At 44.7% G+C, this 15,619-nt stretch overlaps 1 protein-coding gene across 2 annotated transcripts; it reads left to right on the top strand.

The window, feature by feature from the left end:
* Positions 1–154: 154 nt before the first annotated feature.
* On the top strand, positions 155–15,551 carry TMEM233 (transmembrane protein 233). 2 transcript variants are annotated; one of them, XM_063173062.1, is made up of 3 exons: positions 155–367; positions 7,953–8,087; positions 13,718–15,551. In XM_063173062.1, exons 1-3 carry the CDS (start codon positions 179–181, stop codon positions 13,727–13,729), a joined length of 336 nt encoding a protein of 111 aa, XP_063029132.1. In that variant the 5' UTR covers positions 155–178; the 3' UTR covers positions 13,730–15,551. The 2 variants fall into 2 exon arrangements, with proteins under 2 accessions (XP_063029132.1, XP_063029133.1); XM_063173063.1 differs by lacking the exons at positions 7,953–8,087; positions 13,718–15,551 and adding an exon at positions 7,763–7,939.
* The last annotated feature ends 68 nt before the right edge of the window (positions 15,552–15,619 follow it).

Genomic DNA, 15,619 nt, shown 5'->3' with positions numbered 1-15,619 from the left:
GTCGGGCCGGGCGCTCTCCCATCACCGCAGCCCGTGCTCGCAGGGCCCCGCCGCAGCCCCCCCGCCCCGCCCGGCCCCGGCCCCGGCCCGGGGCGGCTCCCTTGGCTCGGCGCCGCTCGGTCCCGCCTGCCCGGAGCGCTGGGCTTTCCGCGCCGCCCGCCCGCCGCAGCGCAGCCCCATGTCCGCGCTCCCCGCCGGCGCCGACATCAAGCGGGCTCTGGAGAACAGCCCCGAGACCAACATCGAGGATGAGCTGCCCGACGAGCCGCCGCCGCCGCGGCCCAAGAACTACCTGCTCCTCAGCATCCTCTCCTGCTTCTGTCCCGCCTATCCCGTCAACATCGTCGCCTTCGTGTTCGCCGTCATGGTGAGTAGCACCTCCGGCTCGGGCTCCGAGCGGCCCCGGCAGGGACAGGGGCATCAGCCGCCCTGGAGCCGCTTGTCCCGGAGCCTGCGGACACCGGGCGAGGCAGCGAGCCTGGGAGCATCCGCGGGCGCGGGCAGGGGCACCGCCGAGCTATCCCAGCAGCGATGGAAAGCGTGGAGTGAAAGGCAGCTTCCAACAAGTTCGCACTGTCAGGTGGCGGGTTTATTCCAGTTAGCGGGGTTTGTTGCATCAACTAAGGCGCACGCTGAACTGGACAGAGTATCTGTGTGAAAGTGTCAGCTGGAGAACAGAAATCAGATTTGGTTTCTGCTTTAGCTAATCAAATATAATAGGAGTGCCTTTTTTCCAGTAAACAGGCTCTTTGATACTCTTTGTTAGAATAATACAGATGATGATAACGATTGTAGGTTGTTGGCAATTGCCCGTGTAAATTGAGTATCAAACACACTGAGAGAACAGCCTCACTCCTACAATCTGAAATTGATACACGTTGTCCTTAATAAACCAGCAATCCCCTTAACTTCCAAAGGATTGTTGGAACAGAATCTCCTTCTCTGAGTTAAAAGTTGCAGAGTCAGATCCAGAGTTTTCTCCTCATATACATGATCGGTGTTATCAGTAACACTGCAATGTATTTCTGTTGTTTAGGAGCTGAAAAAGGTTTAAAACATGTTGTGTATTTTCATCCTTTTCTCTGACAGCCAAGCTGAGAAGGTAAGTAAAAATGTAGTTATTTCTTTTTGCAATTAAGTATAAGAATAGCTAACTTTGTCTAAAATATCCCAAAACACACTCTTGTAAAGAGTGATGAGTAAAGATTGATGAGAAATCACATTGCTGAAGTTTGAAAACTACTATTCTAAAGCCATTGTTTAAGTTTTTGGGGTTTTGTGTATTTTTTTTTTTTTTTTTTTTTTTTGTGGTTAAGTATTAGCTGTCTTGTTTCTTTCTTTCTTCTTCTTCTTTTTTTTTTTTTTTAACTTTCTTCTGCGTTTATTTCCTTTGTTGTTACCTGAACTATACAGTATGCTTTTTTCCTTATTTTGGGAAGGTTTGGTTCTGCTGGTACTCAGCATCCTTTCTGTCCACGGACACAGAGGGTGCTATATAAAGTAATGAGAGCTGATGATCTGGGGCTGGGAGCGTCTGTTCCCTGTGACACTGCTTTCATCAAGGTGCTGGGGCTGTACAGAAGTTAACTGTCAAGGACAGAATTTGGCCTCTAAAGATTTTTGCACCCCATATGGAGAAATCTCCACCCCCAGCCTGGTTGAAGTTCATGCAGGCTTCTGGAGTCAGGCATCAGTAGCTGTTACCAGGGGGTTTGAAGGAACCAGGGTGGGAAGAGCACTTCCTGAATGCTGAACAGCCTGTGCAGGTCTCAGCTGCCCACTCCCTTACAGGGGAAACAAAAACCAGACCAGTGACCTCCCCTGTCTGGGAATAGCTTCTGTTTCAACACATCCTACCTAAAACCTCTCCTTTTCTATAAAAATAGCATGTCCAACTTCTTTTCCACAGCCTGACCCCCCTGCCTTTCCAAGCTGCAACCTGTAACTGCTGCATTGTCTTCAGCTGCAGGTTCTGCATTTTAGCCTGGGCTGGTTTTATTTCCACTTCTGCTGGGATCTGCACCTCTCTCCCTTTCTCAGCTGGAGCTGCTGAGGGTTAACACTGAGATACAAGGGTGGTTATTTTCTTTTCTTACAGAAGACACCTTTACGGTCTGCAGAGCTTACCTGAGACTCTGGGTCAGATTTAAAGACCCTCAAAAGTGGATTTTCTACAAATTTCCACTTCATAAAATGGACCTAAAGGGAAAAGACCTACTGGCTTCTAGAGGGGGCATGGTTCAGCACCCTGTGTACCTGTGTCATGCCCTCCTTAACTGTTCTAAATTCAGACAATGTTTTCACTCTAAAAGTAGAGTCTGGGCTCTAACACACCCCCAAAATAAGTGACAGATTTGTCTTCAGTCTCTTCTGTCTCTTCTGCTGCCCCATTTACAACTCCAGCACTGGTTTCCTCGCTCCTTTCTCACCTTTGGAGGCTCAAACCTCACCGTTACAGATCTTACCTCCTTTCCTTTATTTTTAGAATAAACCTTTTGCAAGTTCTCCTTATTGCAATAATAACTTTCCTTGCTCCTTACCTGTTTCTCATGGCAGGGGTCAGAGGAGAGCTGGTAGAAAGGGCATTATTGCCATCACTGTGTTGCCACATTGGCATTACAAGAGCACCCCTGGCCACTTGCAGGGTGAGCACTGCTCAGCATTTCTGGCAAATGGAGTTCTGTTTTCCCCAAGACTCCTGGCTGTAGGATCACTGCTCTCAATAGCCTTGTGCAGCCCCAGATGCCATCATTTCTGCTCCTTGTTGCTTCCAGCAGCTGTGTCACACTGCTCTGCCATCAGTTGGCTCGGTCAGCCCCAGGGACACCTCCCTCAGCTCTGCCCTCTTCTTTCCCATACAAGTGTAATAACCACAGGCAAGAGTTTGGGGGCAGGACCAGGTCAGGAGGCTTCTGTGGCTCAGGAGATTTCTCTGGTGTGGGGCTGGGCACTGTGTCACTGAGCTCTTTGGCTCCTTCTCTGCAGTGGTGAGCCCAAAGAGCTCTCAGTGAGCTGCCAGCTGTGCCTGAGACCTGGCTGGGTGGACTGGCTGTGTCTGGCTCATGGGGTCACAGCTAGAGGGGGGCTGTGGAATAACTCTGGGAAATGAATCAGATATTTTCAATGCCAGCACTGAGGTCTGACAATTGAACACGTTTTGTTGGCCCTTCTCATTGCCCCCCTTCAGCTGTCTTCATTGCAGAGATCTCTCACCTGAGGGATGTCAGACTAGTTCTGTAATTCCATAGGGCTTTACATTTGTAACAACCTCCAAACAGTCTCTCCAAAGCTATTTCTCACTGATTTTTGCTCCAAACTCCCTCTTGCTGTTGACACATTTTCGTTTAATCATTTCCATGCTTCAAACAACATATGTGGTCAAGCTGTGACAATCTTGGCTCATCTGCCTCTGATAGTAACAAGTTCTTTGTCTGCATTTGTTGCTGTGGGATTCAGATGCCTTGTCTTTATATTGGTTTCCCTAAGCAGAGACAACAAATTAGAGGGTGGTGGAAGCTGTGGGGACAGGAAAGGATGGGCCTTGCTTTCTCACCTCTTTTAATTGGGATCCTAAGGAGCCATGTGCAGTGTGTTGGCTGTGGCCAGCTCAGTGACCAGCAGTGACCAATGTTTCTGTATTTAGAAAGTTTGCTTGCAGAGTTTATTATTTATACACCCCTTGCTAGGTAGCTTGTAGGTACCTGAATATCTAACACCATATGGGACAGCCTGAACTCACTTCAGGAATATTAAGCAGCATATTTAATATTCAGGAATATTAAACAGCAGGGCTCAGCAGCTGCTGTTAAGGCATTTTTGCATGGCCCTGCCTTTGCAAACTGGAAGGTTTTTGTTTTTCCTCAGCAGCACCCTGCAGAGCCAGCTCCCCTTTCACTCCCCTGCTCAGCACCTGCCTGTTCTGAACTGCTCCCCAAGCGCCCCCTCTCCTTTGTGTTTCCCTGGGAGCTGTTCCTACAGTGAGCACTCACCCTGAGTCAGCAGGTCTGGTTCTTCCTCAGCTCTGAACTAGAGAGTGTCTCCTTTCCAGGCACAGCCAATTAAGGTTCACCCAGCCTGCCTTACAGAGCCTAGAAAATGCTGATCAGAGAACCTCAGTCTGCTCTGCCCAGATCTGTAACAAAAGTAGAGGAAGATTTCTGAAGTATCTCAGTGTTCTTTCATGGTTTTGCCATGATCAGTGTTCTGGGGGTGTGGAACAAGAAATACACATAAAAAGGGATTAATATTTTATAGCTAATTCAGACCATTTCTGTTCACATGAGTTTAAGTCACTTTATTGTTGGACTGGGAATGTTTTATAAATAGATGTGTGTGAACCTGGTGAAGTCACTGAGATTACTCAAGTAAATAAACAGCTGCAGAACTGTGGCTTTAATTTACATTATGACTTCATAGCCAGTGAGGTAGCAGAAACCTGAGAAATCATATGGTGTTAGGCTGAAAAGGGCTGAAATTTGTTTTAAAAGTTGGACAGACCAAATGCCTCATACAGATGCTGTGTTCTCAATATATTGCCAAGCCCTTGGAAATAAATAGATGTAACAGTTAAAGCTTTAACAGTTGTTGTTATCTCTGTCTAATATTGAAAACTGGAAACTTGACCAGGAGCCCTTTGAAGCAGATGGAAGTAATGAATTTCAGAAAGCTTTACATCAGACCCCAACCACTCCCTCAAACCTCTTATTTTTTTTATTGAATGCTTTCTAAGTTATTTCATTTAATTTAAACCTCTTCATAGAGAAACTTTGGTCTCCTTCCTGACTCTCCCAAATCCTTCTCTTTATCATTAATGTTGTTTTCCTCCTCTTCATCATGGATTTATATTAAAATGGCATTATTTATTAAAGTTTGTATGGTGAATTATTTATGTAGTACCTGCAGAAATCACATGGAGATTTTCCAGACTTCCTAAATACATTAGTAAAATGGCCCAGAACTGCAAGCTGATGCTGTCAGGTCTTGCTTACAACTCTGTCTCACTTTTGAGACCACAGGCTGGGGAGCTGAGTCGATGGTGTCTGCAGAACCCCCTGCAGATGCCGTGCAAGGGGAGTGCTTTGATAAGAGGCGAGCACAGAGTCAGGGCCAGGGTGTCTGTGCTGCTTCTCTGTGTTTCTCCCTGCAGCCACAGTGGCATTGGTGGGTGTTGGCACACACAGGAGGAGGTCAGTCTGCTCAAGGCCAGCTGAGCTGTGTTTCTCCTCATAATCCTTTTAAAGACCTTTCCAAATGTACTTGGAGAAAGCTCTTCTGCAGCCAGGTCTGCTGGGGACAGTGGAGTGGCTTTGGTGACAGGACAGTGCCAGCCCCTTTGTAGCAGGGTCAGGGCTGGCACTGTCCTGTCTGACCACGTGCTCGTGTCCATCTCTCATTTCCATCTCTTCCCTCTTTCCCCATTACGTGCTTTCCAACCTCAATGAAATCTGACAGCAGAGCAGAGGTTTTAGTGATATTCTTTGGGGACACAAACCAGAGAAATGTTTAGGCATGTGGGCTTCCAGGAAGGGAAGAAATGTATCAGTGCTCTCTTTAAGGACATGAGTGCATCAGCATCTCAGCCTTTTGTAGGCTCCAGAGAATAAGTACCTGCACTTATCCTTGAGATGCAGTTCTAGGAACGCGGGCTGTGTTGCTTTGGGACTGTCTGGGCTGGGCTGATGCTCCTGCAGTGCTGACACCACGGGTGCACCCAGCCCATTAGCTCTGCGTGCTCACTAATTGACACAGCACACACATCGTGCCCCTCATTGCTTTCCTGCTTGGGGGAAATGGCTGCACAGCAGTGCTTGGTGTGCTCTGAACTTCATCCCTTTCCTGCCCTCCACAGTCTCAGCTCTTCACTCTGTTGTTCTGTTTGCTGCAAAAAGTGATTTATAGCTGAAGCACTTTCATTTTGGCACTTGGTGATACCTCATACAGTTGTTTTCTAGAGACAATCTGAATTCTCTAGTCCAGAGAGCAGTTAATTTGATTAGGTCCCCATATCTCTCCCCCTACTCTTCCCATTTCTCTGATACCTCCTGAAATATATACAAGATACTAAAAACCATGTTGTGACTAATCTGATTCCCTGAGGAAGTATGCTGAGTTTAATAGTGAAATCTGATCTAGAAATCTGGACTCAGTGTTATGGCTTATGAACTCAAACTCTCATGATTTTACAAAAGAATTCTTAGGAATAATGCCCTTTTTAATGCTTTGATAGCATATCATTCTTGGGAAAAAATTCTACAAACTGTGTTTAGACTCATATGCTGCAGCACTTTGTGTGGTTCACTGAATCTTTTCCTTTAGAAATGGTTTGGTTAAACCAAAAATTAATTCAGAAAATCCTACAGTCTGTCTCACAGAAGTGTAGAGGGTCAGAGTGGTCCTATCACACATTGCAATCTGAGCATGTAATGAATGTACAGCATCTGCTAAGCCATGGGTGGGTAGAGAGAAACTCGAGTCTCTTGAGAAAATATAGGGATAGCTGATGCACACCTCAGGATGGATATGATCATAATTATCAGTGTCTATGATCATAATTATCAGTGTCTTCCAGAATGCAAAGGAACACAACTTCTAGCCCATGATGATGGCACTCAGATGTTTTGTTCAGATGCCCTATATTTTTTCAGTTTGTATTTTTCCCACCACTAGCAAACTACCCATTAATTCTTCAAACTTTGTTTGGAAAAGTAAAATATTGGAAAAATAGGTAATTAGTAAGCCTTTTAAAGTTTTGCTGACACTCTCTCTAAAAATGCAGCCTGTTTATGCTCTTTTTTATGCTTATATCTTGTAAAGCATAAGAATTTATCTCACTGCCAGTGAAGTGGCCAAATAATAATTCCCATATACTACAAAACTATTTCCAAAGATAAAAGCCACTGGTTTATGCAAGTGGGTTGGTGTTGGTTTGACAGCTTTTATGCTGGTGTGTGTGGTATTTTTTGGGTCCCACATCACTGGGAGGAAAGATGAATCTGACTTCATGTTCTTAGAAGGCTAATTTATTATTTTATGATATTATATTATATTAAAATACTATACTAGACTAAACTAAAGAATATAGAGAGGATATTTACAGAAGGCTAGAAGATACTAATGAAAACCTTGTGACTCTCTCCAGAGCCTCAACACAGCTGGCTGTGATTAGCCATTAAGTTAAAACAATTCACATATTGGATAAACAATCTCCAACCACATTCCAAAGCAGCAAAACACAGGAGAAGCAAATCAGATAATTATTGTTTTCTTTTTTCTCTGAGGCATCTCACCTTCCCAGGAGAAGAATCCTGGGCAAGGGAATTTTTCAGAAAATATTACAGTGACAGGTGTGTATCATATAAACAAAGGCCCACCACTGAACAAAAAACAAACAAACCACAAAACAAACAAACAAACAGAAAAGAGCTGTAGCTTCAATGAAAGGTACTGAAAATTGTCAGCAATGGAGAGAGATGGGGAGACTGATCAGATGGGGAGACTTGGTGATCAGAATTCAATTTTATTGTGGGATACAAATGCTTATATACTATTTCAGGGAGACTAGTAATGTGTACTACAATGATTAGGTTAAAATCACATACACAAACTTATGCATATAACAGCATCTCCTGCTTGCAGAGTTCAATGGGATTTTCTTTTTCTGGTAAACCGTTTGATTTCATCTTCTTGCAATCCAGGTCTAATTTTCAAAGTTCTGTTTGCTTTTGCCAAAGCATCCTGTTATCAAATCTCTTATGTTTACCAGGTCCAAAGTCCATCATCTGTCCTGTGTCCCTCAACATTCCAACAGAAAATGAGTGGAACAGAAAACTGGACTCCCTGCTTACCCTGACAGCGGACATTGATTGGTTCTGTTGGTTCAGCGCTGCCGTGCTGCTTTGCCAACAGGTTTGTGTTCGAAGGGCAGAGTGTGATTCCCTGTTTGCCCCCTGCAGGCTCTGAACAGTTACAACCAGGGGGACATAGAAGGCTCCAAGCGGCTGGGTCGCAACGCGCTCTGGGTGGCCGTGGCCTCCATCATCATCGGCCTCATCATCATCGGCATCTACTGCGCGGTTCACTTCACCACGGTGAGCAAGGGCTCCCACAGCCCTCCCTCCAGGCACTGAGGGCTGCCACAGCCACCTCTCTTTATCTATCTAGGGATGCATGTATGCTTTCCAAAAGAATTTTATTGTATTCAACACCTTAGAAAATTCTGTTGTCTGTGGTTAAACACAAGCGGCTCTGTCTTGGCAGCAGGTGGTTTTCTAGAAACTCTTGCAGCTCCAATATGTTTTTCCTATTTTGGCCAGTTGGTTTTGGGTTTTCTCCTCCTCAGCTTCACCACCTTTCAGACCAAGTGACCTGAGATCTTTAAATTTCAGGTAACAGAGTCCCCAGGTGCTAATTTTCAGTCTCATGGTCTGGCCAACAGATCTTTTAGCTCTGCAAGGAGGAGACAACGGTCAGTTACTCCTCTATGTTTGATAGTAAAATAGATGACCAGAACTATATCAAAAGTGATCAAAAATGTCATTCTGACTTGTGTAGAGACACAAGGCCCTGGGGTAAGGCCCTTCACTCTCTATGCTGTGTTACTGTCCTCCCACACCTGCAATAATAGAAACAAACAAATGAATCTCTGGGGTTACCCAAATGGATTACTGGAAAAGAGAACAAAAGCAATTGAGGATATTGATAATCTTTCTTAAGGTTGTGCAACAATGTGTTCTTTTCTCCACAGTACTGTGCACTTCCCATTAAAATAACCAATTTAAATGAATTTATTATTGGCTGGTTTGGTTGGAGGGCATTTCAGTGCACTGCACAAACTGATGCATAAGCTATAAACAGAGAACACCCCATTTACCACTGAAATGAAGACATCTCTGAGGAGTGGAATGCAGTAACTGGTTAAACGTGTACAGCATTTTCATACAAAAATTGAAATACAACATATTGAGCTGCAGGGAAGTTACTGGACAGGGGGTCCAGCTCTGTGGGACATTACTAGATGTTGTTTCAGACTCTAAGTGTCCTGTGCATTCATTAATTTTCTGTGCATTTTGCAAGCAGGAGTCTTGGTTCAGCTTGTGTTCAGCTCATTCAGCGCTGGCAGATTCAAACCCAAGGCTCTTCAGGCTGGGGGTGCCAAGTTTTGTAATTGACAGCAGCAGTAAATTCCACCTCCTTACTCATCATTTCTCAGGCAAGGAGAGCAGCTCAGTTATTTTTTCAACGTAGGGGAGGGAAGGGCAGTGTGAGGAGTGGCAGACAGCACTGGCCAGAAGCATTCACAGTGACCAGGCAGCAGTAAACCAGTATATTACAACTTTGTTTTCCTTTGAGGACTTTTTAATTTGATTTTGGTTCTGGGAGTTTGTTTTGTTTTTTTTTTTTTTTAAGAGAAAACTCTCTGTTGGGTAGAAGGTGCCTGGGAACCCTCAGAACACTGCTGGGATATTAATTTCTGTACATAGTTTCCACAGAGCTTCCTTGGCCAAATGGTACCATGACTTTTGTGAGGAGTTCAGGTTCACTGGATTCACTCTGCTCTCTTACCCTTCCAGCCTCTTCACTGCTCCCCTTCTCCCTCTCACTTGTCACCCTCCAAAGAGCCTTTGCTTCTGGGAAAGGATTTGATGGCAACAACAATCTTTTGATGTGAAAATGAGTGAACAGAAGCACCCAGCTGGTCTTTCCACTCTCCATGCTTACCTGGGTCCCCTCTGTTGCCTTACTCTTGGACCTTTTTACTTTATACTAAATTGTCTTAGTCTGACATTCCACTGCTGTGAATGGCTTTTCACACTCCATTCAGTGACCTCACACCCATTTGTGCCTTTCTCATGATTATTTACTGACAGCCACTCTGCTGGAGTGATTGTAAATTAATTCTATGCTAACTTTAATATATAGTAAGGTAGCACAAAATAGCCTTGATACAATAATATGGCAGATTTATTTGATCACCATTAAGCACAGATTTAATGTTTCCATGACCTACACATGCATTTTTCCTGGAAGTTAGACTTTAGCAGTATGTATGAAAAGCTTGACCCTTCCAAGATTAATTCCTGTACTTTATCCACTTGAAATTAATCAGATACCACCGTACCCAGTTCTTTCTGTTGACATTCCTTGTGGCTTCTTTTGGTCTTCAAGGGATAACAAATCTCACTGCAAATTACCTTGGGGAGATACTGCTGCCAGCATCAAAGATGCTAAGTGTACTGAGAACTCAAGTTCTCTACCACAACATCCAGCCTCTGAGAGGCAACAAAAGTGAGACATCCAAGTCAGGTTGGCAGGGGGGAATCTCCATCAATTGTTACACAACTTTTCTTATAGATACAGGAACTTGAGTCAGGCTCAGCTGGCTCTGAAGCCTCCTTCAAAACAACTCCACATGCCTCAGCCAGGAGAAAAATATCTAGTCAGGTGTGCTGAGGGCAGAAATGGTAGAAGTTGCAGAGAGAGGAAGAGCAGGAAATTCCTGCTTTGAGCAAACAATGATTTTATACCACCAATAATACTCCCAAATGTACTCCCAATAATAGTGCCAGACTTGGGAAGAGAAAGACCCTTTCACTTTTCAGCAAACCCCCACTTCCAAGTGTCCTCATGTGCCTTCCCTGGTTGGTTCAGTCACAGAGCAGCAGTAGCACAGGAGTAACAGCAGCCAACACCTACACATCTACTGCAGGGAAGAAACAGCCTTGACTTCTCATTTTGAGGATTTACTCAGAGCTAAGTCAGCTTGGGGCTTCTCCTGCTGCCTCAGAGAGCCTCATTTGTCTCAAACACTGGCATGTTATCTTTAGCAAACATGTATTAAGATATGTAGTGATACATATTTATATCCTGGAGCAGGGCCCACCCAACACTTGGGAACCATCTATGATCTGCAGCCATGGCCCCAAATGTAGGCAAGGGGAAGCCATCACTTGCATCACTGGAGCTGACAGCCCAGCAATGAAACTTGTGTGTCCTGATCAGTCCTGGCATGTCCCTCATCCTGCTGAGGACTCTGAGTGCAGAGCTGTGCTGTGTGTGAGATCAGGGCTGGGCCTCATTCCACACTGGGCCAAATTTATCCTTACTCTTCCCCATTTGCTTTTACTCTCCCCTGTCAGCTTTCCCTGTGCCCCTGCCTCGCCAGTCCCGAGGGCTGAGTTACATTTCCAGGGCTTGCTCAGATGTAACTTCAGCTGGCATTTGTGTCACCACAGTCTGGCCCTGCATGTGTGCCTCAGGCATGTTGTCCATCAAGGACTGCAGTGAGAAATGGGATGTATTTGCCTTCCCTGAGGGGACAGCACCGTGACCTGGAGCAGGGCAGGGCTGTGTGCCACAGCCTGTGTGTGCCATACCCTGTTTGCTCCCACCCAGTGCCCCTGTTCTCATCATGCTCCTCTCAGAAACCTTTCCCCAGACTTGCACAGGCTTGCAGTCAGCCTTCCCACCTGTGGGCATTTTGTTCAGCAAAAGGTGGCGATCTTGTCAGTCAGTGAGGACTCTCAAGTCATTTACAATCTGTTTTCAGAGCAGCACCAACGTTTTTGAAGCAGATTCCAAATTCTGTTTTGATTTGGGTTTTGCTGACATGAGACACCCTTGGATTACATTTGAGTTCTGCTGGCAGGGTTCAGGGAAACAAGAGCCTGGGCTGGATCCTCCTTACTTAAGTGAAGGAGATCCTAGAGATCCCAAACCCTATTCTTAAATGTATCTAAACATGTCATGTTCTACTTCATGCTGCCATGTGAGTAGTTCAGAACAATAGTCAGCTCCTCACAGCACATTACTAGACCACCTCTAGTGTCTGAGTGACACTTTGCAGTGCTGCTCACATGAGTTTTGCCACCCAGCTGAGCCACGAGCCATATACAGCCCACATCTTCTGTGCTCCTCTCTTGTGGACTTCTGCAGTCTGGACAAGTAGCAGTGAGCCAAGCAGAAATGTGGAGGGTGAGTGAGAGGTGTTAGAGAGAAGTAAAAACTCCAGTAGACTGAGACAGCAACAGTTTTGCTCTGAGGAAGGAAGCCAAAACGCTGTGAGTTTGGAATTTTATGCAAACCATTATGGTATTTCAGTGCTTTCGTAGAGGAGCCTGAACTTCTGACCCCTTCTTTAATCTCACTTGATTTAGAACTTCACCCCAGGGAAGCCACAGAAATGCCACCTGTCAGCATGGCTTCCAAGGAACACAGAGCCAGCCAGGCTGTGAGGAAGGCACATGAGGACATTGCATTGCTCAGAATCAGAAGGGTTTTAAATCAAGCTCATGTGCAGTAATGCAGCATTGGTAATTCCAGGTAGGAGGAAAAGGAGAAGTGTTTAGACTGTGCAGCTGTGACAGATGTACACATACAGTTTCCTCACTGACTTAGAAATAATTCTTCAGGAGGAAAAGGAGTGCAAGTTTATTTTTAGTGTCTGTGCTGTCCTGTTCCTGAAGCTCTCAGAAGCCTTGCAGGCATTCCACTCAGTGACTGCCTGTCTTTCAGAGACAGGACAAGCTGAAGACCAGCACGAGGACAGGGATTACTCAGCCAGCCTCCAGATCTTTACACTGGCCATCCTGTCCTCTGCACCTTACCATAAAAATAAACGAGTCAGGGTCTTGTGCTGCAGGGACTGGCCTGCCAGTAAGGGAAAGAGCTCCAAGCCTGAAGTCAGGGCATTCCTGCTCTATAATTCTTGGTGTCCATCCAGCCGGGGAGCTCATACTGCTGCTTTTCTGTGGTAAGGGCACATACTGGTTATTTCCTTGATCCTTACCTTGTTTCACTGGATTTGTGAAAACATAGGAGCCTAAAGTCCTCTACCTGTTTCTCAAAGTGTTTGCTCCCTCAGCTGGAAGGCTGAGTAGTGGCACAGTGTGCAGGTGCACAGACAGTGTGGTTACATCAGCCTGACTTCCTTAGCAAACCACATAAAAAATCCTGGTCCAGAAAGAGCTGTTTCATCTGTGCACAGAGGAGATGTTCCCACTATGGATTCTACCCAGTGGAGCCATGAGTAGCATCCAAGAGACAGTCAGCAAAGGCATCAATGCTGTCTGCAGGATATATTTACTGGGCAGTGCCTTGAGTCCCAAATCCCTCCTTGAGGAGCTGCTAGACTGTATCTGCCTGATGAGGAGATCCCTCAGACTCCAGCAGAACCCAGAATCCAGGGATATTTCAGGGCATCCATGGCTATTGTCTGAGAGCTTTCCCCTACACAGGAATTTGAGGGAACTCCTCAGATCTTTGCTCTCCTGGTGCACATGCACAGGACAGGTTTCCCAGTCCTTTTAAAGCATGTTGAGTGTTACTGTGGGATTTACCAAGTTCTCCACTGCTGGAGGGTTGTTCTTATTCTGACTGCTTTATGTACCACTCCAAGGAAGCAGAGATGCTGTTGACCTCATGAATCTTTGTCAAGTGAGAGCCCATTTCCTGGAATGGAAGGCCCTGATTTGCATTGATTCAGGTAACCCAGTTTAAAAATTCAGTTCAGATTGACAGATGACCAATGCCATTAGAAACTCAGCTCTTTGACTCAAAACTGTATTGAGCTGCTAGTCTAGAGGGATGTTTGTTAAGAGAACAAGTACCACTAATGTGGCATAATGTATCCATTAGATCTGTAGAATTAATAATTTAAATTCACAGGGCAAACTCTCTGTCTTCTCCTCCTTTAAACACACATATTTCTGTGTCCTTGCAGCATGCTATCTGAAGACCAGGACTGCACTTGGATGATATCAACATGTAAACCTCTGGAGGGGGGAAAAAGAAGAGATGGAAACCATTCCAGACTGTTAGCTCTGACCCTACACGTCTGCAGAGGCATGTTGCTGGTGAATGAACTGATAGCCCAGTTAGTTAATCAGCATGGCGTGACCAGGTTTTCAAAACTATTTATTTATAAGACATCTCAGTATAAAGCAGCATTTTTTCTTTTACCCTAATGTATAATGAGATCTTGCCCTAAAACAAAATCCCTTTTCTTTCTCTTTTCCATGGAATGTATGCTGGATCTGTGATGTTCCCTGGCTGACCCCGGCCAGACAAAGCCAACATATCCAGACTGTTTATGGTGCACAGTGTAAGATCTGATGCACAGCCCACTGACGCTAGTAGGAGAACTCCTGTTACTTCTGGCAGATTTTGGATCAGGCCATTAAGGATTTGTCCATTACTTTAAAATAGTCTCAACATGACACAACTGTACCCATGGGTTTGTGATTTTACCCTGCTCTGTGATTTTATAATGCCGTGGGCGCACTCTGACTCAGCAGCTGCTTTCTTTTGTCATCCTCAGCTTTTCGAACTTTACCTTGGATTTTTAAACACCTGGGACCGATTTCAATCACTTGATTATTAAGAGAGACTCTTGTTCCATTGCATCCATGTTTTTCTTAATAATTTATTTCTGTTTTGTTGTCTTTCATTGTTGCACTCCCTTGACTTAGCTCCTGTCCCGCATTAAATTTGCACTGATCATATTTTCCTCTTTAAACCTCACATATGTAAAAAGTTCCTATTTTTTTATCTGACAAAAGATCTTCTTTTTAAACAGATGTCCTTCATCCCTTTGTTGTTGTGCTTCCAGCAAGGCACATAGTTTCATTGTGTTCTGCTTTGTTCATGTGGGTTTTGTTTGGCTCATCCTCTCATCTCTATGACTGGTCTGTGTATCACTGCAGTTAGAGATGGACAGACTTGTGCACCTCTGCCTAGTTACAGACACACTTCCTGATCCTTAGACACTACTCAGCAAGCAGCCTCAGGTTCCAGAATTGATGGCCTCTAAATTACTGCAGTTTCTTGATACCTTGTGAAAATCTAGCATGGGACAGCTGTTTTCATTAGCTGTTTCACAGAATACAATTGTTTTGTCACACAAATATTCTATGTTAAAAGGAGTGAGCTCTGGTGAGCATTAAGATGTGGCTGCACCCTCAGCAGCTGCTGCTCTGCTTTATTACCACACCTTCAAGAGAGCTGTGCCAACTTCCTCTCCCTGCACCAACATCAACCTGGAGCGACTGCCCAGAAATCCAGGGAGTTCTGCAGGTGCAGGTGAGACAAGAATCATCTGTCAGGAGTTCAACAGCCTATTAAAAACGAAAAAAAAAAAATCCTCCCAGAAACCTTTACCTGTTAAAGCATATGCCTGGAAGTAGCATGTATTTTTTGTGCCTTGATATTATATTTTCAATGTGCTTTTTCGCTTTCCTTCCTGCCAAATTCTGTTTTTCATTGAAGTCAGTGAAGCATTACCTCTCCTTAATTGCTGCCGTATTAAACTTCACAAACACTGGTGAAGTCAGCTGATTTATTAAACATTTACACTGATCAGATTTGTCCACATGGGAATCTTGCCACTGATTTTGATGATCCCAAGAATTGGCTGTTCTGTGAACTCCTCTTTGGTTTTTGAATACTATTTTAATGGTCTGATATGTCTTGTGGGACTTTTAGTAGCTTGCCTTATTATCAGATATTATAGAAATGTCATTGACAAGTGGAATAAAATTACTTTTAATTCATGTCTATTCTGGTATGTGGGAAGTGTCTTTTCCTAAGTTTTGTTGCCTCTTCTATTGGAAAGAGTAATATCCCT

The sequence above is a fragment of the Melospiza melodia genome, chromosome 20 (genome assembly GCF_035770615.1).
Source record: "Melospiza melodia melodia isolate bMelMel2 chromosome 20, bMelMel2.pri, whole genome shotgun sequence".
Lineage (NCBI taxonomy): Eukaryota > Metazoa > Chordata > Aves > Passeriformes > Passerellidae > Melospiza > Melospiza melodia.
This window is presented reverse-complemented; position numbering and strand designations above follow the sequence as displayed.

Excerpts from the sequence above, each read along its gene's own strand:
- TMEM233 (XM_063173062.1), top strand. The coding sequence starts at position 179 with ATGTCCGCGCTCCCCGCCGGCGCCGACATCAAGCGGGCTCTGGAGAAC. Across the intron at positions 368-7,952 it reads CCTTCGTGTTCGCCGTCATG|GCTCTGAACAGTTACAACCA; the intron begins GTGAGTAGCACC and ends TGCCCCCTGCAG.